Consider the following 24,777-nt stretch of genomic DNA (forward strand, 5'->3'; position numbering starts at 1 on the left):
GAGGGCAATGGACTAGGTGCAGGTCAGTGGGACTAAGCAAAAAAAAAAATGGTTTGGCACCTTCTAGAAGGGATGAAGGGGCCTGTTTCTGTCCTGTAATGTTCTACTTAATGAATTATAATTTTTGTTTTATTGTGTGTGCAGCCTATGCAAGGAAAGCAGCAGAATTAAAGATGATGCAGAAGCTTGAAAAACAGGCATTGGCACAGAGAGCCAAGGAAGTGAGAAAACAACAAGGTAAGTACTAATGGAAATTATTGTGATTGTTAGATATTCTTTTAAAAAAAATACAAATTTTGGATTGTTTATTTAGACCAGCTGAATTTACTGGACAAATATTCTTTCTAGCAATAATGGCAGCAGAAGAAAAACGGAAACAAAAGGAACAGCTAAAGATGATGAGACAGCAGGTACTCTCATAAGTGTGTTATTTGCTGCGTTGAAGATGTTAAGATTCACAACTTTATGCATTCGCTTACTAGTTTTGATCTTGCTTACTTATTTACTCCAGGAAATGTTAATGTATGTATTTTAGATAACAGGCAGCAAGTCTATTAACATTGTTAATGAATTGTGAAGTATAGTTTCATTCTAATAAGCTACTACTGTTTTGAAGAGACAATTGTTAATCTTGGGTCTGAGAGGGAATTTTATGCAACTAGTTTATTTGCTATCGTTAACTGTGTACAGCTGATATGTGTATGTCATGTGTATGTGTATATTTATAGAAATAACTTGGCTTTGGACTTCCTCATAATACATAATGCATTTGTATATAGTCTGTTTTTGTTGGTTGTCTTGTCTCTTCTCACTCTTCTTGTTATCCTGTATTTTCTCCTGGCTAAGCACTCCAAACTCCCTCTTTTCATATCTCTCCAACAGATTTCCCCATCTATCTTTGTAAACTTCTCCAAACTACAATGTTTTGAGAAATAAGCTTCCTCCAGTGGCTTGCTTGTTCCCAGTGTTAACCCCTCCATTGCATGGCAATTGATTATCAACTGCCAAGATTCTGAACGCAAGTAAATTCCACCAAGCCTTCCAGGCCAGTTTTAACTCGCTTTCTTCAGGATCCAACTAAATTTCTTTCTGATCAGTTGTTGATTCATTTTGAAATCTATAAAAGTACCTGATATTCAAAATGTATAGTTCATATTTATGATGTATTCAAAGCTATTTCATTTGAGTTGGATAATTATGCTTATACAATTTTCTTTCTTAAATTGCGCTGAAGCCAAGCTGATCTGAAAAAGCTTTCTGTTGAATTTAAAAGACCAGCAATTGTTTGAAAGAAATTAATGAGCAAGCACAAAGTAATTAAAATGATTAATATGACAAGACTTTGCCATGCTGCTGAGATGTATTACTCTTGTAACAATTGCACATTCCAGTTAAAGCATAATTACATGAACTTCTGCTTCACCTTTTTGCAAAGTATCTCTGGATTTAAGACAGCTGTCTTGTGGGGAAAAAAAAGGATTTATAATGGGTATATTTTTCAAGAATCAACTGAAAATTCTACGGCATTGAAAAAGATGAAATCTTGTGCACATTTCAGTTGCTGAAAATATTGTCTGAAAAAATTGAAGAGCTGCAGAATTCTTTGATTAGTGATCATTTTGATCAGATTATCGGCAACAGACATTTCATCTTATCGTTAAGTACAGAATCATTCAAATTGAGCACACAGGTGTAAAAGTTGTGTGCAAAATTTAACCACCTTTAAGATTTGAATTTTGTTACCTGAATTCTGTTTCTATTTAAGGCCATTGAATCAGAGTCAGGTTTATCGTCATGAACCTGTCACAAAATTTTTTGTTTTGTGGGAGCATTGCAAAATTGCTATAAATTATGATTGGGTAAATAAATATTAAAAATAAATAATTAGTGCAAAAAAGGAAATAAAAGTGAGATAGTGTCTACAGATTCATTATTCAGAAATCTAACGGCCTATGGGAAGAAGCTGTTTTGTATCATTGGGTATGCTTCTTCAGGCTTTTTGATGGTAGCAGTGTGTATAGGGCATGGTCTGGGTGTATGAGGGTTCTTGATAATCGAGGCTACTTTTTTGAGACACCACCTCTTAAAGATGTCCTTTATGGGGTGAAGACCAATGCCCATGATGGCACTGGCCGAGTTTACAACCCTTTGTGGCCTTTACCTATCCTGTGTATTGGTACCTCCATACCAGACAATGATGCAACAGTCAGAATGCTCTTCACAGTACACTTGTAGAAATTTGCAGAGTATTTGGTGACATAGCAAATCTCCTCAAACTCTTCACAAAATATAGCGCCCGTCGAGCCTTTTTCATGATTGCGTTGATATGATGGCCCCAGGATAAATCTTCAGAGATTTTGACACCCAGAAATTTGGAGTTCTATACCCTTTCCTCTGCTGACCCCTCAATGAGGACTGGTTTTTTTCTCCTAATTTACCCTTCCCGATCAGTTCCTTAGTTTTGTTAACGTTGAGTGCAAGATTTCTGTTGTGACACCACTTAACTAGCTGATCTATCTTACTCCTGTATGTTTCCTCATTGTTCTCTGTGGTGTCATTGGCAATTTTATAGATGGCATTTGAATTGTGCCTAGCAGCCAGTCATGGGCCTAGAGAGAGTGGAGCATTGGGCTAAGCACACATCTTGAGGTGTGCTTGTGTTGATGTCAGTGAGGAAACGCTGTTACCAATCCATACTGACTGTAGTCTTCATTGAGATCTTCTGGAGTCATGGCCACAGAAATGGTATTTGGATTTACACCAAACAAAGAAATGTTCCTACAACTCTGTATCCCTTCTTATTTGCCGTAATATTTAGTTTATTGTGCCTTATTCCTGGCAAAGGGATTACGTCTTTCTAAAATTTTATGAACTAATTTTATTCATATTGATTCTGTCTATATTTCTTGACAGGAAAAAATCAGAAGAATTCAGCAAATTAGGATGGAAAAAGAACTAAGAGCTCAGCAAATTCTAGAGGTAGAATCACAGTGGGTTTTTCTTTGCACCTTAAGAGTTTAAATGTGTGATTTGGTGTCGATCAGTTTTGTTTTGTGTTTCGTAGTTGTATGTGCAAGGGCTATTCCAGAATCTAATATGTAAGAAGGATGGATTTATTGGCCGTCTTAATTTGTGTGAAAGCAACAACCAATTAAGGGAAGATGAGGAACATCAACAAATAAATTTGGTAATTTATAGCTTTGGAACATGTTTTTGACAAGAGGATCTTTTAGTGAAAATTCCAATCTCAATTGCAAAAACCTGGATCCTTTATCAAAAACAGAGCCTGGAGTTTTCCAGTTATCAGGAGCTAATCCTTTACAATACTTTTGTTCCACTTTCTACTGAGAATTTGCAGAACATAAGCTTATTTAGTTGTCCTTCAAATTATTTAATTAATTAATTGGCCCGTTAATTAATTGGAAATATTTTGTTTTGGTAAATCTCATCATTCAGCTGTTTTTCTTGATCAATGTATGTACAACTTTTCTTTCTACTTCTCTGCTCAAAATTTAGATATTTAAATAATTCAAATGATGTGATTTCATGTTTTTTTTCTTTAAAGGTCCTAATTATCCAAAATACTCCCAAACTCTTCTTTTTGAAAATTTTATTTGTTGTTTTACAGTCTCAAATTTTACAAACATCATAGGGGAATCACACCTTACATTTTACAGATTGGTTTATATCAGTCCTTATTTTTTTTCCACCCCCCACTTTTCATCCCCCCCCCACCCCAAGATTAACATAGAGAGACATGCATGAATAACTAAAAATAAAAAGGCAAATGCACTTTTTTGAAAAAAGGTGGGGGGCGGGGAGGTGTTGCCGACCAGGCCTCTAAATTATTTCCTCGTTCTCGACATTCTGGGACTTGTGTGAGCCTATTGTGTGGGCCTATTGTCCACTATGCATCTCAATGTATCGCAGGTATGGTTGCAACACACCTGAACGAACGTGTTGTGTCTCCCTCTCAAGTTCCCCTCTCAGGGGAATACAGCTCTGCATCTCCATGTTTCATCACGTTGTGCTTAGCTGAGATTTCCAGGTAACCGTTATGCATTTCCTGGCTACACCCAAGGCAACTTTTACAAATTAAATTTGGTGTTTGTACAGTCTTAGAATCGCATCTTTAATATCCCCCAATGAGAACGGTGTTGGATCCTGTGAATGCTCCACCCCTGTAATTTTTTCCAAAGTGTTCTCTTATTCTACACAAAAGGGTGCATAGCCAAGTTAAATGCAGAAAGGCTTCTGTCTCTACACTACATCTAAAACAATTCTGAGATTTCTGGTTTTACCTTATGCAATTTTTAAGGCGTAAGGTATAGATGGTGCAAAAACTTGTATTGCACCAGCCTATATCTGGCATTAATAACTACTGTCTCAGCAGAAGTTGGGCCAGCATTGTTCAGAAATTGTTGTTCCTAAGTCTGACTCCCATCTTTGCCTCGATTTATGGAGAACTGGTTTTGGGCACTCGCTTTGGAACAGGAGATACATAGCAGAGATTAATTTACATGTGATCCCCTTTCAAATTAGAGCCTCCATGTCACTACACACCTGCAGAGCCACAGATAGGCCAAATTTGTCCCTCAGAAAGAATCTTAATTGAAGATAGCAAAAGGTGGTCTTATTTGATAAATCAAATTTGTTTTTTAATTGCTCGAATAACATGAGCTGCCCCTTCTCATAACAGTCCTCGTTACACCTGATCCTTTTCAGGCATTAGGTGTCTAGGATCTTACTACCCATGTTCATAGGAATTAATTTACTTTGGGTTAGGGGCGTTTTGGGGGACAGCCCTACTTTTAACCCAGTAATCTGGTTTATATTTTGCCACGTTTGAAATATGTGCTTTAATATAGGGCTGTCTTTTTTGGATTTAGTATCCCATTTGTATATAATTTCTCCTGTTATCTTCTCCCCTACTTTGTGCCCAGAAGGTTATACTGTACTCCTCAAACAATGATGTGATAAACCTCGAATGAGCCTCATTCCTCCCAGACTGTAATCCCTAGTCAATTTCTTCATGGAGACTCTGGCTACCTTATTCTTCCAAAGAAATTGACATATTCGTTAAGTGTCTTAAATAAACTCTAGGGCAATGGCATGGGCAAAGGTTGAAAAAGATATTGTAGCCTTGGCATCATGTTCATTTTAATGAAGTTAACCCTGCCCACAGATGTTTTAGGCAGGTTTGTCCACCTCAATCTTCCAAAGCAGGGGGAGATAATTCAGTGTATATAAACTTTATAGATTTTTGTCCACCCTTATCCCCAGATACTTAATCTCCTTTTGTGGCCACTTAAACTTACTCTCTCATTGATATTCCTCGTAATCCCCTTTTGTTGCTGGCATTATTTCACTTTTATCATAATTGATTTTATATCCGGAGATTTTACCATAATCCTCTATTATAGTCTGTAACCTGGCCAATGACCTTATCATTTCTGTCAAATATATTAACACATCGTCTGCAAATAATTTGATTTTGTGTTCTTCCTGGCTCACTCTAAATTCCTTAATGCCTGGATCCTGACAAATGGCTTCTGCTAACAGCTCAATGGCTAATATGAATAAAGTTGGGGAAAGCAGACTGCTCTGTCTGCTAGGTTTGGTCAGTGGGAAAGCCTGTTGGTAACAACCTTGGCTTTAGGTTTATGGTATAGCGCCTTGACCCAATTTATGAATGATTGTCCCAACCCAAACTTTTCCAACACTTTAATCAAGAAGTCCCACTTTAATCTATCAAAAGCTTTTTCTTTGTCTAGTGCCACAGCTACTTGGGTTCACCTTTGACTGTTCCAGATGTATTATATTATATTAAGATAGATTATATTAAGTAGACTACTTATATTGTCTACCAACTGTCTTTTCTGCACGAACCCCATCTGATCTGGATTTATTAACTTTGGCAAATACCGAGCCAATCTGTCAGAGCCTTGCTATTATTTTATAATCTGGTTTCAGAAGTGAGATTGGTCTATAGAAAGATGGCTTTAGTGGGTCCTTATCCTTTATAGGAATTACCGTAATTATTGCCGTTGAAAAAGTTTCCGGAGGAGTATCGGTCTTGGCTGCCTCTTCCACATGTCCATGAACAATGGTATCAAAAGATTCTTAAGTTCTGTCGTCTCCCGGAGACTTGCTGGTCTGTAGCGAGTTCAGTGCTTTTACTATTTCTTCCTCAGAGAAGAGAGTATCTAATTATTCCTGCTCCTCGGCTCTAAATTTGATCATTTCAAATTAAACAGAAATGCCTCCATTTTATTGAAATCACCCATTGATTCAGAATTATATAATTGCATATAGCACTGCCTAATGCTTCATTTATTTCTTTTGGTTTATAAGATATTCTGTCTGCCTCTTTTTGGACTGTTTGAATTGTCCTGAAGGATTCCTCTGCCCTTAACTGCCGTGGCTCTTGTCACTTTTTTTTGCAAATTTATCCAATGCTGGATCCAGGCAAAAATTAAAATCCCCTCCAATTAAGACATTTTCCCACCCTCTGCCAAGTGTAAAAAAAACATTTTGGATAAATTTTTCTCCAAACTGTTCTTCCACAAACAAATCCCCATTCATCCCTGCTTGTTTTGTGACATGGATTGTTGAGGTGGCACGAGAACAAGCTAAAATTCATAAATTTGTCTTTGTTGCACTAAAATTGATAGCTAAATGTGGTAAATCTCGGTTCCTTTTTAAATACGCTGAATTTTCACTTCCACTCCCAAATTTCAGAACAGAATATGCGTTGATATGCGAAACAAGTTCTCACACTCATTTCTATTTTCCCTAACCAGTTTTTCAGATCATATTTAACCATTTTCTTTCAGAGTTATGTTTTTTCTCAACATTGTTATTTTAAGCTGTTTCATAATTTGAATAAAACAGAAATAATGGCCAGCATGACCCTGTTTGAGCAAATTCCCTTCGGTTCGCTGATAATTGAAAAGCAGGTTTGAAAAACTATGTAGATTTTTATTGTATGGAATTCTGTTCCTACTTATGTCTGCAACCTTTGGTGAAAACACACTTAGTCATTTATTTTTTAGGTAAATGTGATGCTTGAAGATTTTTCTGAGGTGAATCACGACATGAAGTCATTGAGGGGAAAAAATAATGAAGCATAGTTTATATTCCATTTAAAGTCTTCAAATTTTTTAAAATTGTGATTATAGAACACAGTTTGTTAATCAGATTCCTTATTTTAAGGAAAATGTGAATCACCCTGTTTCATAGAGCTGGCTCACAAATGTGTTATAGCCTTAACTTTGCTACTGAAAGCCAGTATTTCCAAATAGGACAACAGTCATTTACCATTGTAACATGGAAGTAAGCTTGCGAATGCTGCGCCTGTCTAGCCCAAGGTGGAAATCACAAATTTATCAAACAATCCTGGACTCTCCCTGCAATTAGTTCCTTACGTTGACTCTGATTGCAGGATCTATGACATCGTTGGTTTCAATGGGGATTGTCGACCTGTAGAAAATAAAACAAAGGAAGGTGAATTTTTGTTATTTTAGTTCTGCTTTAAATGTAATGTAAAAAAAATAGGTTTACTTTGAATGATTTGAGAACACTGTAACCTTACCCAGGCCAGGAGATTAGGTCAATTGGATCCGATGGTGGAAAGCTAAATTTTCTCCATGCAAGAAGTGATCTTTATTGCTGTGTTGGGTGTCTCTTATTTTTAGTGTTATGGAATCTCATCATGACTAATCCAGAGGCGTTGTCTTGACAGATGCAGTATTCAGTTTTGTATTAGACCATACGAAATAGGGAGCAGGAGAAGATCACCTGGCCTGTTGAACTTGCGCCATCATTCAATGAGATCATGGCTGATCTGATAATAGTCTCAATGCCGTAGGCTTGTTGTATGGTAAAATTGAAAACCTGTCTCAGGCTATGGAAGCAGATGTCTTGGATTTATTTAAACAGTGCAATTTAGTACAACTAGTGCATTCAAAATTTAGGTTCTGAATTTACTGAGAAATTATGCTCATCTTAGAATGAAGAAGTTCCAGGAAATAAAAGAATTCATGATTTTATGCACATGTTTAGAAGTATACAAAATTTTTAAGCGGCTTTTATAGGATAGATAACAACATTCACCTTGGCTGAAACAAAGAAATTACTCCACCTGGAAGAGAATGTTTTGAATTTTCTACCTAGGGCTGTTGCGATTTAGTTACTGAATATATCAAGGCAGAAATTGGTTTTTAGATATTGCATAAAAATGTAATGCAGGGAGCATCTTGGCAATGTTTCAAGAAAGGAAGTAAGGTAGAGCACTAAAGGGTGTCAACCTAAAATCTTGTCATTTGGAAAATTAAGACATCCATGAGTAAGGAAGAAGTAACTGCACAATCAGCATGGTCTTATGGGGTTCTTTGACAAAGTAAAGCTAAAGGTTCCATTATTGTTACATAATACTATATTTAGAATGTAACATACATGAAATTCTTTGATTTTTGTCCACCCTAAGGCAGACAGAGAGTTGCCACTTTGTCCAGCCCCTCTCAGAGAAACCTACAACTGGTAGGCTTGAGAAAGGGGAACTGGGGAATGTATATTTCAACTTCCAAAATGCATTCCATCAGATGCCATTATCATTGTGCTGAGGTTAATATATAGCATGTTTAGTGGATTGCTAAACTAACAGCAGAATTGGAATAAACACATCACTTTCAGTTAGGGGTGTTCCAGAGCAGCCATTCTCAACCTTATTTTTTGACTATGGCCTCCTTAGGACTCTGCTCAAAGTTTATGGGCCCTCTTCCCTGTGAAGCAGTTAAGTTTAGTTGGTTTCTTCCATACTTCTTCAATCAACTCCATGTAAAACATAAAAAATAATTTATGATTTCTGTAGGTGACCCCTCTAAAATGTGCTGTGACTCCCAGCGTGGGCTCTATGGCTCCCATTGAGAATGGCTGTTCTCAAGGGATTACTGGTGGGGTCTTAGTAATTTATATAGTTTACATTAATGATATTGATAAAGGAGCCAGATGTATTCAATTTAGCTACTGATTTGGTTCAAGTTTATTGTTGCATTATACCTGGTACAGTGAGAAAGATTGTTTCACAAGCAGTCCAGGAAATCAATATGACATACAGCAGTACAAAGTAGAAGTGTAAGAGCGCATTATAGTGTGTAATATTGCAGTGAAAGGAAAATTAATAGATGGTAAGGGCCTCATAACGTCACTATTAGTAAGGTTATCTGCCTTTGAACTTTATTGATGTGCATTTTCACACTCATGACAGGAGGAAGAAGGAAAGAGGAAAGGGTCCTTCAATATGTTGATTGCCTCTCTGAGGAAGTGGGAAGTATAGATGGAGCTGATGGAAGGGGGAGGGATGGTTAGTGTGATGTACTGAGCAGTAATTCAGCACATGCAGTTTGAGGCAGAGCAGTTCAATCTTGGGTTCTACTATGATGTAAGGCATTCAGCTAGGATGCTTTTGTTGATGCACCTGTTAGAAATAGTATAGAAACACAGGGGAAATGCCAAACTTCATTAGCCTTCGAAGGAAATAGAGGCATTGGAAATGCTCAAGATCAAGAACTTGAAGCTGTATAATGTCTCCACTTCAGCTCCAGCTTCAAATTTCAGATTTATTGTACATGCATGACATCACTCATGACTCTGAGGTTCTTTTTCCTGCGAAACAGGCAGAATTACCATTTATTGGTAGTGCAAAAATGTCTCCCCTAAACTTCCCTCCCTTAACTTTGTACATATGTCCTCTGTTGTATGCTGATCCTGCCCTAGGAAATGGGTGCTGGCTGTCCATCCTATCTATGCCTCTCATAATCTTTCGACCTATATCAAGTCTCCTCTCATCCTTCTGCGCTCCAAAGTGAAAAGTCCCAGCTCTGCTAACCTTGCCTCATAAGTCTTGTTTCCCAGTCCAGGCAACATCCTGGTATATCTCCTCTACACCCTCTCCGTAGCTTCCACGTCCTTCCTATAATGAGGTGATTAGAACTGAACAGAATATTCTCAGTTGTGGTCTTAACAAAGATTTGGAGAGCTGCAACTTGATCTCTCTACTCCTGAATTCAATCCCCCTATTAATGAATCCCTGCTTCTCAAAGGTCTTCTTAACCATACTATCAACCTGTGTGGTGACTTTGAGGGATGTGTGAATTTGCACCCCAAGGTCCCTCTGTTCATCCACAATCTTAAGTAACTGACCATTAACCCTGTACTCAACCTTCTGGTTAGTCATTCCAAAGTGCATCACCTCACACTTATCTGGATTGAAATCCATCTGCCACTTTTTTGCCCAACTCCGCATCTTGTCTATATCCTCTTGTAACCTTCGATAACTTTCAGCTCCATCCACAACTCCTCTGACCTTCGTGTCATCTGCAAATTTACTGACCCATCCTTATCCTGCCAGCCTTCCCCTTCATTCTCATGGAAACGTTAGCCCTGAACTTTTGCTATCTCAATTTTCAAAGCCTCCCAGATATCCCTTTATCTGCTAACAACCTTTCCCAATGTCTAATGCCGTGAAAAAAATTCTTTTGGTGATCAATAATTGATGTAAAGTTCTAGTGAGCTAACATCCTTAACTGTATGCCATAAATTAGCAATGAGTGGACTTGCTGAGATTGATTTTAAATTGCCAAGTATTGAAAGACCACAGAAAAGGTGGCGGTAAATGAGAGCTAATATCCTGTGTGCAATTTATCCTCTAATACAGGGACGGGCAACCTATTACCACGTATGGACTGGATGGTGTGTCGCATGGATGGTACAATACATGAAATAAAAACTGAAACATTAGATTGTCTCCGCTTGAAGCATATAAATGGACATAATTGACGATAATTTATCAAAAAGCAATCCGTAGAAAAAGTTCAAGCAACAAGATCAATCGTATTCCTTCCAAAAAACTATGGTGATGCATTTCTGGTATTCCTGTAAAAACTTGAAATGATTAGCTCCTCTCACTCACATACCACCACCCAGGTTTGCACATGACTCAAGCAGGCTGTGTTCCTCTAGATGGATTTGCATTCCTCTATTTCTCCAAGTTTTTTTCTGATACTTCGCAAGAATTAAAACTAAATTTAGCTGCATTTTTGTGAAAATGAAAACAATAAATTTTATCCTCAAACATCACTTTCTGAATTTCATGAGTTTTTTTCCAACTATTTGACTTTCCCCCAACTACTATTTGTCACTCATCCCCCAGGTCTTGAGGCAAGCCCCCCCCCCCCCACCATCTCAATTTTAATTGGTGTCATTCCTTGGAGACTACTTCACACACTGATCTTGTTCTTTTTAAGATGGAGCTCACACTATGCTTACGTGCATTTAACTCCAATAAAGCCGATTACCTGAGGATTTGAGCTGTCGACATTTGATGTCAAGCAGTTACCTCAGCCTTTCATTTGCTCCAGTAATGATGACTTTAAAGTTGAGTTGGTATTTGGTGCATTTATCTTTCCTCGGGCCCTCCCTTCCTCGCCCATGGCTCGCATCCACTCCCCCTCCCCGCTCAGCCACACAACTCAGGTGGTGGCAGGCAGCAGCAACAACATCCATCTACTGGGATGTTCAGGCACTGCTTGTTCCTCTTCATCTCCCCTTCTTGTGTTCAAGCCTGTGTTTTCCATGAGGTTTCCCAGAGGCTGGAGTGACAAGCGACGGCTCCTTGCCCTAGACCTGCACCCCTGTTGATAGATGCACCACGCTTCCTTTGAATTGAGGGTGCTGGCTGCAAAGGGAGAAAACTCCCGAGTTGCCTCCCCTCAGCAAGTTCACGACGCTTGTTAAAACCAATGTGGGTTTCAGCAACCATTCATGCTGAGCTACTTAATTACCCCACAAGAGCACCCTATGCCCCTTGCTCTGGTCCACGCTGACTGGATAATTCTACACCATCAGGATGTTTAATAACATCTCCTCGCTCTGGACATGTGAGATTCCAGGCCAGATAAATTCGGATTGTGGCTGGATCCACCTTCTCTATAAAAATACAATTTTGAACAATTTCAAAGATCAGTCAGAAAAGCACTCTGCACAATTTGTTTATTGTACTGAATGTGGCACAGTTGAGTTAGTAGAGCCACTATTCCACAGTTCCAGGGGCCCAAGTTCAAACTCACTTCTCATGGTGTCTTTGTGGAGTTTGCATGTTCTCCTGTGATCATATGGGTTTCCTGAAGGGTTCAGGTTTGTTTGTACTTCCTAAAGACATGCAGGTTGATGTTAATTGTCCCTGTACATCAATCACTGGTAGAATCTTTGTAGGGGATTGGTGAATTGATGGTTAATGGACAGAACAAAAAAAAATTGAGGTTAGTGTAAATTGATGTTTGAACAACATAAACTTAGTGGACTGAAGGGGGTGTTCGAGTGTTGTTGGCAAATAAGTAAATATCTGAGAGTTGAGTATGAAAATATGGGACATGTGATCATTTGTTTATTTTTATATTGTCAAAATTTGTTTTAATTGGAGCAGTAGTAATTAGGCAAATTTCTGGTTCAAATCGGAAGAAGTTTGGTCGGTGCAGACCTTTGCTGTTAGTGGGTGTTTGCAGAATCTTGTATTTCTATTGGGATGTTTTTTGGGAAAACTATTCTAGTCCTGGTACAGAGTTCTTGAATAGCCCTTTTTTTAAAAAAAAAACCCTTCTTCATCTTTTAAAATTATAATAATCAGTATTTTTACTGTGGATGTTTTGTAGAACTGTTGTGTCTAGTAATAAACTGTTAGAAATATTTGTGGTCTTTGTATTCTTGATAGTGTTCTGTCAAAATTTGAATATTGTATTTTGGTGTGTTGAATAGCATGTAACTTTAAAAGTCTGAGATTATTTGAAGTTCCAGTAGTGCTTTTTGCATGACCTCCAGACCTGTTTTGCATGCACAGGCTAAGAGGAAAAAGAAGGAAGAAGCAGCAAATGCAAAATTATTGGAAGCTGAGAAACGGATGAAGGTTAGTTTAGATGGATCTATGAACTTTACTGGGCAATTATATAGGGACATTTTGTAAATGTGTTTAAAAAAATGTTCAGACAGGTAACGTACAATAAATTATGTAGGAACTTTAGTTACATGTGGAGGAATTTAATGTAGGGACTGATATAGGACCATTTTCATAGAAATGTAATGCAATTGAAAAAAATAATATGGAAAGTTTTCTTGATTTTTTTTCTGCACAGGTACTACAAGCATCTCAAGTTAATTTTATCTTTTATGAATTTCAGAAGTATTTGGCACATTGGCATGTTAATGAGTTGTAATATCCATTTTGTCTCTGGTTTCAATGTTTCATATTTTTCAAGTTTCTTATTTGATACCAAGAATTTGCATTTTCTATTACTTTTGAAGGAGAAGGAGTTGAGAAGGCAACAGGCTGTCCTGCTAAAGCATCAGGTTGGTAAATATGATATTCACAAACAATATTTAGTGAATTTTAACTTTTTGATTATCTTTTGTACCTTTTGGACATGTATTGAAGTAAACATTTATTATTATATTTAATTTTTCCTCAACTTAAATTAGCTTGCTTTGGTATTGGGGAAAATGATTTTTTTTTAAATAATGTGCACTGGTTTTAACAAATTGTGATTACTGTTTCATAATAATGTGCCAACTCTTTCTACCAGGAGTTGGAGAGGCATAGACTAGATATGGTATGGGTATGTTTTTTGTACATCTAACACCGCATCGTGATTTGGTTGTGATATGGTTGTCATAGTATGCATAAAGTGTAGCACTGGCTGCTGTCATACTACATACTTCTGCATGGCTTTTACAGCACAGTGCATTGCATACATCTGCTATAATTACAAAAAAAAAACATTTTGAATCAACAAATATAATTTCTACTTTCAATTGTCACCTTGTAACAGGAGACAACAAAAGGATATATATATATATTTTTATACAATTTCTGAAACTATTTCGTTCTTCAGAAATGCTGAGATTGTCTATAAACTTTCAGTCTTTTTAACCACTGCTCATTCCCTTGTCCCACATTCCGTCAGTTTATTCTTTATCCCAGAGGAATGCAATTCCAGCAAACCAAATTTAAGAAAATTTCTTCCATCATGACCACAGTTGTTTTTGAGGCACCCAGCTTTCACTAAACAGATGAAGGCAGTTGTTAGAGATGTCTCAACAACAAATCTTCATGTCCTGTTTTAAATAATAAAATATTCCCATAATTCAAAACTTCCAATTCTGGTATCCCTAGAGTGGAAATTGGTTCATTTATTCCTTCGATTATGGCTTCTCCTAACTAACAAAACCAAACCATGAATATACAAGAAACTTCTGTTTCTGTGGCCATGCCCATATATTCTGGTATTTCAAGTTGAAGAAATATGCAGATAAATGTCTCCTTTGTTCACAGATGTGAATTTCATTTTTGTTCATTGATCTATGGCTTTTCACATGGACTGTCTGGACTAAGGATTCTATTTGGATGAGTTTCAGTTAGAAGAGGGAGAATTGGATCAAGACAAGTTAATTTATGTGCATTATTTACTTATCGTCACATGATGCCATTACAATATTTTTCATAGAAAAACATTACAGTTGGGGAGTAAGGTTGATTGAGTTCACTAGTTTCTCCTTTAATAAAGGATTTGGGGAGATGAAAAATTAAAGTACAGGAGTTGATATTTATTCTAATACAAAGCAATTTACAGTGGGAAAGGATGGCGGTAATGATGACAGTAGGTGTTTCCAAATGACCCACATACATAGATAGTAAAATAGAAAGTGAGAAAAATAATTATTTTTCTGCTTTCCTGCCTCCTTATACCACTATTTTAGTTTTTTTTTTCTTCTTAAATTTTGGACTTATGATATTGGTCAGGAGTACAATTTTGTTTGCTGGAAAATGAGCATAACGTCACAGTAGTGAATTCTTCAATAAAATTGTGGGATAGGTTATATTTTTTTCTCTAGTTGTTTTGAAAAATTGATTTCAATCTTGCATTAAAACTTACATTTGTCATGAATAAAATATTAAAAAATTGGCTAATTACAAAGGATAATTTATACAAATTGGCATTTTGCCAAATGACATTTGACTGAAGCAGATGTAAGGTAATTAGCCTGTTGAAGCCGACCATTGCGCTTTATACCTGACAGCTATGGAGAAGCATCGCACTGATTTGCTCTGCTTTTCCAAGAACTATGTACATAACTTAAAGCATACGCTTTTGTTTTACACTGTCTTTACATCTGTTGCTTTTTCTGTTTTGCTTTTGATTGTCCATGTTATTTCCTAATCCTCAACTAAAATCTACACAAACCTGACCATTGTCTGTTTTTATTTTAAACTGTTCACTATTGTCTAACTTATTCTAAAAGTGCATTTTAAACCTTAAACTGTGCATAATATCAAAACATAGCAATTTAGACCTGCAATTTATCTTGTACACTGTTAGGAAAAGGAGAGAAGAAGGCAGCATGTGATGCTCATGAAAGCAATGGAAGCCCGGAAAAAGGCTGAAGTAAGTAAAAGAGAAGTGACAAATTTTATTTCCTGAATGAACAAGAAAATGTGTGACTATTGAAGTACATTTCCTTGGGTGTCCAGTTTATATACACTAAAAAAAATTGAAGTTGCAATATTTTAGAACTGTAGTTCAATCTTCTGATATATATTTAACTGAAATAGTGATGACTTGCACAAAATGTATTCGACTCAAATAGACTATCATATGCTGAGGTCGCTTGCTTATTTGCTTTTTAAACTCTCCTTGTCACTGCTGTATCAACACTGACTGGCAGTAATGTACAAGAAAAAACTAGATTCTTGTATTTATTTTTGTGAACTGTGTGATCCATTAATCAGTACTCCTGTGAAATAAAAATAGTAAATCATTGTTATTTAGTCATTTAGGTTTTGGTCTACTGTGAAATAACCTAAACGCACATTTCCTCCAAATTGTTCACTTATTTTTGATATCTCGTCTAAAATTTAAAATCATGGCCCCTTAATCCTGACTCATCTATTTGCTTGAAGCAAACTATGTACCCAGACAGAATCTAATGTCTTCATCATTCTTTAAGCCTCATGTTTGCCAATGTTCACAAACTAAAACCTAACATTGTGGATGGATATAACCTAAAAGAAGTTGGGCAGTTGACTGATGTCAATTTTAATATTGATTATTGTGAATTAATATCCTATGTCCTGCACCTATGAAAGTAAGAAATTGAACTGGGTAGAAGAGCAAAGGGATCTAACACTGCAAATCAAAAAAAATTATGAAAAGAAGCATCAGTGTTAAAAATTTCAACTGGAATATATTTCTGGAGGCATAAAATTCAAGAACAGTTATGCACCACATGATTGTTGTTGGGGCGCTGGTTTAGTTTAACCATCCAGTTTATAAAGGGCATGAATGGTACCAGAACTCAGATGAGAGCTATTGGATAAAATTGAGCCAGAAGGAAAAGAAAAGAGAACATCTAAGGATATTTCGAATTGTAAAAGGTGTAAAAATCAGAACTGGAGAGTGACCATGGAAACATAAAATGAAACAGTCCGTTAAAATCAATGGAGAGTTTAAAATATACATAATTAGAATATACAGATGCACTAAAATTCTTGCTGCGACTACACAGGTACAGAAAGCACTCTAACAACGTACAAACTAAATTAACATTGCACTATAAGAGGAAAGGAAAATGGTAAATATAAGAGGACAAAAAATTCAAAATGGCTTTGAGCTCATCACCAACATGAGAAAGTGAAACGCCTCCGGGAACTTATTTTGGTGGAAGTATTGTAGACTTGAGATATCAAAAATAAGTGAACAATTTGGAGGAAATGTGCGTTTAGGTTATTTCACAGTAGACCAAAACCTAAATGACTAAATAACAATGATTTACTATTTTTATTTCACAGGAGTACTGATTAATGGATCACACAGTTCACAAAAATAAATACAAGAATCTAGTTTTTTCTTGTACATTACTGCCAGTCAGTGTTGATACAGCAGTGACAAGGAGAGTTTAAAAAGCAAATAAGCAAGCGACCTCAGCATATGATAGCAATGTGAAATATGACCGTTTCATGGTACTGCTTGCCAGACCATCGTTTTTGTGATGCTTGCTAAACCTTTTTTTTTAAATCAGGCCCTCAGTTTTCTTTCTTTTTCAGTCTTTTTATTGGTTTTAATATATGCAAAATACATAGGTACATATAGAAATAATAAAATTAGTTAATATCAAGTTGCAAGTATCAAGTAACGATAAACTAGGTACATATGAACCCATGTTATTAAATGGAAAAAAGTTAAAGGAAAAATAATCCCATATATTCTAAACTAATAATCAAACCCCACTCTATGAGGGTTGCTTGCCAAGATAAGAATGCATTGCTAATAATAACTTTTTTTTAAAAAAAAAAGCAGAGATGAATAATCTACAAATTTTGAAAGTAATTGAAAAAAGGACCCTAAAAAGAAAGTTAAGATCCATTGAAGTAGTAGAACACCTAATTTTTTCTAGAGAAAAACATGCCATCACATCTGACAACTATTGAGTATAAGGGGGGGAAACAGCATCTTTTCATCTTGGGCCTTCAATTTTTAATGTTTTGTTTCTCACACATTCCAGATGTGCATAACAGATTGAGAATTGTCTTTTTAAAAAATGGATAAGATCTATGGAACAAAATTTATGTCTGATCTGAATATTTTAAATAGCGAAATCTACATTGGTTAGACGATTAGAAAAAAAAATCCTGAAAACAGGCCATGTTGAGTATTGCTGCCAGTTTCACACTGATAAGTAATGCTGCTGAGATCTGTATTTACATATTTCTTTTCAAGTAGCCTTTATTTTCACATTTGGAAAATAAGTGGTTTTGATAATTTTTAACAAAGGATCATTTTATTTCTATGGCTTGGTGCATAATAATTTTAAAAAGTAAGGCACACTCTGTTAATACTCAAAGGAAAGGGAGCGACTGAAGCAGGAGAAAAAGGTTGAAAAACGTTTAAATAAAGAACGAAAATTAGAGCAGAAGAAGTTGGAGCTGCAAATGGCCAAGGAGCTCAAGAAGCCCAATGAAGATATGTGTTTGTCAGATCACAAGGTAATTCTGTTTGAAGAATGAACAAATTTCTTTTGCTAATAAATGATGTCATTTTCAAGTTATTTGGGATTAGCTCCTGGGAGTTCAGTATTATGCAAGTGCTGGATGAACTTTTCTATTAGAAAAGGGTTGAAGGGAAGTAAATGTTTTAGCGAGAAAATGAAATGCTAAGCTTAGTAAAAGTAGTTATACCAGTCAAGAAGCAGGAGTTGTCTTTAAGCTTGGTTTAAACAGTCAGTGGCTAACTGAACCATTGTGGATTTGTAAAGAATAAAGGTGGAGGATAAGAGGTGATGACAATTAATTTGAGAAACAGAAGGACAGGATGTGTGGCTTTTGCTTTACCAAATCATGCGTATGTAGCAAGAAGTGGATAACCATTCCATTGTTAAATTGCAAAAGCTGTGCATTGCGGTATAGTTTTAAGGAGAAAACCAGCACTGTTGGATGATTAGCGAGAAAATTTCTCTTCAAAGGACAAAAGAGAGAGACCAAGTCACAAAGACCAGTTCAACTAACATTAATTGAATGTCACTGGGTGGGGGAGGGGGGGGGGAGGATGATCATTTTAGCGGGTATAGTTAATCAAGGACAGATTAATACAGATTTGTTGTAAAAGTACAATTCTGGAGAAACTCAGCAAATCAGGCAGTGTAGTTTTTATATCAAAAAGCCCTTTCTAGCAAGGAAAATGCCTGACTGTAAAGGTGGAGGTTCTCCACCCTTGCGCCAAGAGACGTACCTTTCTGAATGCACTGTGCCCAGCTCAGACGCGCTGAATTCAACCCTTCTCGGGGAAGGATAATCAGCCGAGTGCTGCACTCCACTGCCAGGCTTGAATGTAGGGGCGAGCTAATGACGCTGTCAGCCCGTGGCCCCTCTCCCCTGTTGCCCCTCTCCCTCCATGACCCCTCAAGGCAAGGGCGGGGGCCAGTGGGAGCTGTTTGGGCAGGGGCGGCCGGCGCAGCCTGTCAGTGGGTGGCCACTACGGGCTGTGACAGCCTCACCGGGCCACTTTGGTCTTCAGGGCTGTTCTCTGTGGCAGAGCAGTAGCTGTCTTCCCTACCCATAATCCTCCATGCACCTGGTACTGTTCTGGGAAACACAGAGCAGTTCCAGCTGCAAGGGGGATTATTGGTACGGAAGACAGCCATTGCTCTACCACGTATTTATGACGGGTGGAGCTATGTCACCAGTCGCCCCACCTCCATTGGATCTGGAGGGCGCTATGAGGCTCCGCTCAATATGAATGCAACGCAGGAGCAGTCTTTTAGGGCTGCTTCCATGAAAGGTAAGTTTTAAGTTTTCCCTCCATGCTCATAGCCAACATTTTGGCTTGAGCCCTTCAACAAGGTATGATCTGCTGAGTTTCTCCAGCATTTTTTTATACTTCAACTGCAGTGTCTGCAGACTTTTGTGTTTTAGCACAGGTTTGTTGAGAGGTCACGTTGAATTAACTTGCAAATAAGTGACAGGAAGGATGTATGAGGACCGTGCAAGGTGTTTGACAGATTTTCACATGGTAGCTGGATGTGGAAACTCATGAAATCCTAAGGAAAATGGAAAATTGGTTGAAAAGTTTGAATCTGTAGAAAAATCAATAATGTTTGGCAGGTATGTTGACAGTGGGCTGATTTTACTGGGGTTCTACAGGGCTCAGTACAAAGCTATTAAGGTTTGTATAAATTATTTGAACTTAAATGTAAGGCAGTGATTAAAATGTTTGCAGATGGCACTGGGGATTAACAAGAAGAAAGTTGTAGGCTGCAGGAAAAGATCACTGGCCAGTCGAGGTGGGCATAAAAATGATAGTTTGGTGAAGTAAGGTTGTGCACTTTGGTAGGGCAATCAAAGCGAGGGAATGTATAATAAACATAAGACACAAAAAAGTGAATATAGGGGATATTGGAGAATTTATCCACATCCCCAAAGATGGTGGAACAAACAAATGGGAATGCTTAATTTTATTAGTGTAGAATATAAGAGCAAGGAGGTCTTAAGTAGATTAGTGAAACACCCCACATTTGGTGTCTGGGTAGAGTTCTTGAGCACCATTTAGGCTGGGTTATTTTATTTTTAAGACTTCTGTGTTTAAAATTGAGTTGCTGAAGGGGTGACATGGTTGACTTAGCGGTCAGCGCAATGCCTTTACAGCACCGGCGATTACGACCAGGATTCAAATCCCACGCTGTCTGTAAGGAGTTTGTTCATTCTCCCCGTGGCTGCTTGGGATTTCCCTGGAGGCTCCAGTTTCCTCTCACTGTTTGAAACGTACCGGGGTGAAGGTTATGTGGTAGCACAGTCTCATGGGCTGAAATGGCCTGTAACCATGCTGTATGTCTAAATAAATAAAAGGGGTGAGAAATGGGATTAATTTAAATTCGTATTTTAGCCAGCATGAACACTGATTGGCATGGCCTCCTTATTTATTTCTTTAATTCTATGAGAACATAAGTTTATATGACTAGAAGAGAAGATTAGCATGTAGAAACATAGAAAATGTATATATTCAGCTCAGAACTTTGAGGAAATGTTCATCTTCCTGATGAGCATTACTAAGGTATAGAGCATGGTGTGTTCTAATTTATCATACTTGGTTTTGGTGTTAAGGTATCCTTTTTAAAATAAAGGTGAAACAGAAAGTAATCACTATGGAATTGATTATTCTTCAAAGAAATATTTATTTGAGTTCATTATTATTTGTTGTCTGATTTTAGCCTCTACCAGAGTTTCTCCCCATTCCTGGACTTGTACTGCCTGGAGGTGCATTTGCTGATTGCCTTATGGTAGTACAGTTCCTCCACAATTTTGGTAAGGTTCTTGGCTTTGATTTAAGTATCGATGTCCCAACTTTGAATGTACTCCAAGAAGGACTGCTTAATGTGGGTGAAAGCATGGGAGAAATCCAAGATTTGTTGGTGAGACTCTTGAGTGCTGCTATTCATGACCCAGGATTACCACCAGGATATAAGGTATGATATTCATTTTATTTATTTTCATTGAATACAGTCTTAAGTCTGAATGAAAGATTATTGTTCACAAGCTGATTTTATGATAATCAAAATATCTTCATTTCATATCTTTATTATTGTTTTATCGGCCAATCTACTCAGCTTGTATCTTTATCCAGTGTGAACCAATTTGTGTGTGAAAATTAATGCCGTGTATATTTACAACAAAAAGCTTAAAAGATCTGGCAACTTGGAATGGCCAAATTTGTGATTAGTTTCTGGAAAAGTAGCAGATATAGTATATCAAAATTTAAGCTGTTCATGTTGTGTTTAAGAATATATGCGTGCTATTCTAAAAACAAAGAGAATGTTTGTGTTTGACATGTATTTCTGTCACTGAGTTAATTCTTTCTCAAGGCTGTAATCTAAAACCGTGTCAATTTCACTTTAACTGAATAATTCATAACTCATATGCCTTTGAAAAATAGTGAGGCTTTTGGCAATGTTTCTTCTTCACAGTGGTGAGATAGTCATTTCAATACATCGTAAGGATTTTGATGAAATCAATTGTGACCAACAAGTACAGTTTTTGGCATGAAACCACAATCTACACCTAGCACAGATGAAATCTAGTTCTGGAAAAGCCCAATTGAGAGATGTTTTGGCAAGAGCTACGACATTTCTCTGACATTGGCATCTCAGCCTGTTTCTTAGCCAGATGGTCTGCCTAATGCTTATTCTTCTCCACCCCCGACCACCCCTAGCCCCCTCCTCTGCCATCAAACCCCAGCCTGTCAATTTCTCCCTGGTCTCTGAGCCTTCACTTTTTCCTCTTCTCTATTCTATCGCCACTCCACCCCCCCCCCCTCCCCCACCAGAACCTGCCCTTACTTTTTCTCCTGCCACTTCCCAACCTTGGACCTTCATTTTCCAAATCCTACCCCCCTCCCCCACGTCAAGTCTCAGCCCTCACTCATTTTTCTTCACCTCAGTCCTTGCTCTCTTTCTGTCTCTTTCCTCATCCATGATGGTAAAATATTTGATTAGGATGATTTAAAATATTGGCAACTATTACTATTTAATTGTTTCATTCAAACAGTTATTCACAGTTCATTGTTTGGCTGCAGTAATATTCAACTACTGTATTTATGTATCTGTAGATGATTGCTTATGCACTAGTATGCTTATGAATGTCAGGAATATTCAGGCACGTTAAAAAAAAGCTTGGGGTGTGTTTGCCATCTGCAGAAGTTTCTTTGCAGTTTCATGTATTTCATGCTCGTATGACTGGTTTAATTTATGTCAGATATTGATTTCAGGTGATTTTCACTGAGCAAATTTTAATTTCCAGTTTTGTGTTTCAGCTAAAATGGGCCCTTAACCTATTTATCTCTCCATAGAATAGTGCCTGCCCAACATATTCATTTTAGTCATATTTTGGTTGTGGGTGCTAAACGCTTTCTGGTATTCAGACAGAACAATTAATTCTCTGACCCCAGTATGAAAAGGTGTATCCTATACTGTCCACTTGCCTTGATATCAAGGAAATCAAAATGTTGTAAGCAGAAGTCACTATGATTCATTCCTTCTGAAATGTTTTCAACCCTTCCAAGTAGTTTTCTTTCTTTTCAAACATTGACTGGAAGGACATTCTAACCAGATAACAACTCGACCTTAGATGATTTTATTTAGTTAAGACAGATGAGTACCCAATGTAACAGCTTAACGTGTACTCCCTGATCTTCTTTGACGCGTGAAATAATGGATGCCATATTTTCCCCATTTTGTTGTAGAATTTTAACTTGTATTTTAACTATATTCCAAGAAAAATCTGAACTACAAAAGTAATTTACTTTTTTCTTTTTTGAAAAAAATTTGTTTTCTAGGTACGGACTTTTCTTGGAGACCACATAACCAATGTCAGGATAAACAAGGACACTGTTTCAGAGATTTTGCAGATATACATGGAGGCCCACAATGGACAAAGTGAACTTACAGGGAGTTTAAACACAAAACCTTTCCAGGCACACACTCCAGTTCAAAAAGCTTCTGTACTTGCGTTCTTGGTTAATGAACTTGCATGCAGCAAGGTTGTAGTAAAGTAAGTATCTTGACATAAATTTTCATGTGAAGTAAGCTTTTTAAAACAACTTGCTGCTCACTTGCATTTTGTTTTCTCTAGTGAAATAGATAAAAATATTGATCATATGTCCAATCTGAGAAGAGACAAATGGATTGTGGAAGGCAAGCTTCGGAAGTAAGTTGTGTTATATTCTTGGTCTTTTCAAATGGAGCTTCTTTTAATCAGTATTTGTATTTTACTTTGCAATATTGCTGAATTTTAAATTTGACTTGTTTTTTTCTCATGTTTATTAGCACAATTTCTACACCATCTGGTGTAAATGGCATTGCTGCAAAAGAAAACTTATTTCGATGCAATGACATCTGCTAATTCTTATTTAGAAAGAGAACTAAAAATTCTAGTTGTCTTCTCACCCCTTTTGTACCACTTCTGAACTGCTGGGATACCATATTTTTGTGTTGGACAATACTGACTCAGTTTAACTGTTCCTAGGCTGAAAATTATTCATGCTAAGCGAACTGGTAAAAGAGAATCAATTGGTGGAGTTGACAGTAATGGAGAACAGCGGTTATTAGGGACACCCACTCCTGGCCGAAAGAGGAAACGGAAATGTGGGGATAGCGATGACGAGGACGAGGAGGAGGAGGATAGTGAAGATCAGGGCGACGAGGAGGAGGAGGAGGAAGATAAAGATGAAGAAAAAAAGGCAAAAAAGATGGAAATTGCTGAAGATGAGGTAAGTTGACCAGCGTTATTTTGTATTCTAGTCAAGACCAGGGATGAGGTCTCTTTTCTCCTGAGTTAGGAGCCTTTGGAGGAATTGCACTTAGTAAAACTGGTAAGGAACTCGATTTGTACAAATTTTATTGCTGGCTGAGGACAGCAAAAAATTATACTTTGCAGATGGATTCAAATGTTCTTGTGACCATTGAATGTATCCAGTGGTACTGTACAAGTTTCAGTCTACAATCCTGATTGATCAGTCAAAATCCAAAGGAATGAGATGTAAACAAAATGATTATTGAAACACAATATTGCTGGCGTTCCACTCCGCTCTGGATCACCAAGATAACAGCATCTCGTGCATAAGGCTGCTTTTCATCAACTACACCTCAGCCTTCAACACCATTGTTCCCTCTGTGCTGGTCAACCACCTCCAAACCCTGGGCCTCTGCACTTCCGCTCCCCAACTGGATCCTTGACTTCCTCATCGGAAGACCGCAACAGTGTGAATTGGAAACACTGTTTCCTCTTGGCTGATGATCAACACAGGCACGTGCTTGGTAAGGATGCATGCTTAGCCCACTGCTCTACTTACTCTACACCTGCGACTAGGCACAATTCCAAAGCTTTCTACAAATTTGCCGATAACACCATGAGTGTCGGCAGAATCACAAATAGCAATGAGGAACTGTACAGGAGGGAGACAGATCAGCTCATTGAGTGATGTCACACCAACAACTTTGCATTCAACGTTAGCAAAACCAAGGAGATGATTGTGGACTTCAGGAGAACATGAACCAGTCTCCACCCAGTGCCAGATTAAGGTATTGCGGGGCCTGCAGCATTTATTTTAAAGGGGGCCTAAATTGTGTCGGCTGGTACATGTATGGTCCTAAAGTGCTGTTCGGTGCATGCGCAGTGAGGGGAAA

The 24,777-nt window shown here is 37.5% G+C and overlaps 1 protein-coding gene and 1 long non-coding RNA gene across 26 annotated transcripts in view; one reads left to right on the top strand and one right to left on the bottom strand.

The window, feature by feature from the left end:
* The window catches only part of baz2ba (bromodomain adjacent to zinc finger domain, 2Ba), a 282,544-nt gene that overhangs the window by 188,424 nt on the left and 69,343 nt on the right, over window positions 1-24,777 (top strand). For 20 of the 25 annotated variants that reach the window (XR_011356755.1, XR_011356756.1, XM_069935433.1 and 17 more), the window contains 12 exons: window positions 145-237; window positions 349-410; window positions 2,914-2,979; window positions 12,896-12,961; window positions 13,357-13,401; window positions 13,635-13,661; window positions 15,429-15,494; window positions 17,951-18,091; window positions 20,809-21,063; window positions 22,929-23,143; window positions 23,225-23,299; window positions 23,618-23,861. Coding sequence is in view for 23 of the 25 variants with exons in the window: in XM_069935433.1 (XP_069791534.1) it covers window positions 145-237; window positions 349-410; window positions 2,914-2,979; window positions 12,896-12,961; window positions 13,357-13,401; window positions 13,635-13,661; window positions 15,429-15,494; window positions 17,951-18,091; window positions 20,809-21,063; window positions 22,929-23,143; window positions 23,225-23,299; window positions 23,618-23,861 (1,355 nt within the window). In the remaining 2 variants the exon portion in view is untranslated. The remainder of the gene's footprint in view (window positions 1-144; window positions 238-348; window positions 411-2,913; window positions 2,980-12,895; window positions 12,962-13,356; window positions 13,402-13,634; window positions 13,662-15,428; window positions 15,495-17,950; window positions 18,092-20,808; window positions 21,064-22,928; window positions 23,144-23,224; window positions 23,300-23,617; window positions 23,862-24,777) is intronic. The other 5 variants (XM_069935423.1, XM_069935426.1, XM_069935430.1 and 2 more) reach the window with 3 other exon arrangements.
* LOC138762108 (uncharacterized) lies at window positions 7,145-8,337 on the bottom strand. Its single transcript, XR_011356758.1, has 2 exons — window positions 7,595-8,337; window positions 7,145-7,482 (listed from the first exon to the last, which is right to left on the bottom strand). It is a non-coding gene; the product is annotated as an uncharacterized lncRNA (long non-coding RNA).

Source organism: Narcine bancroftii, chromosome 4 (assembly GCF_036971445.1).
Source record: "Narcine bancroftii isolate sNarBan1 chromosome 4, sNarBan1.hap1, whole genome shotgun sequence".
Lineage (NCBI taxonomy): Eukaryota > Metazoa > Chordata > Chondrichthyes > Torpediniformes > Narcinidae > Narcine > Narcine bancroftii.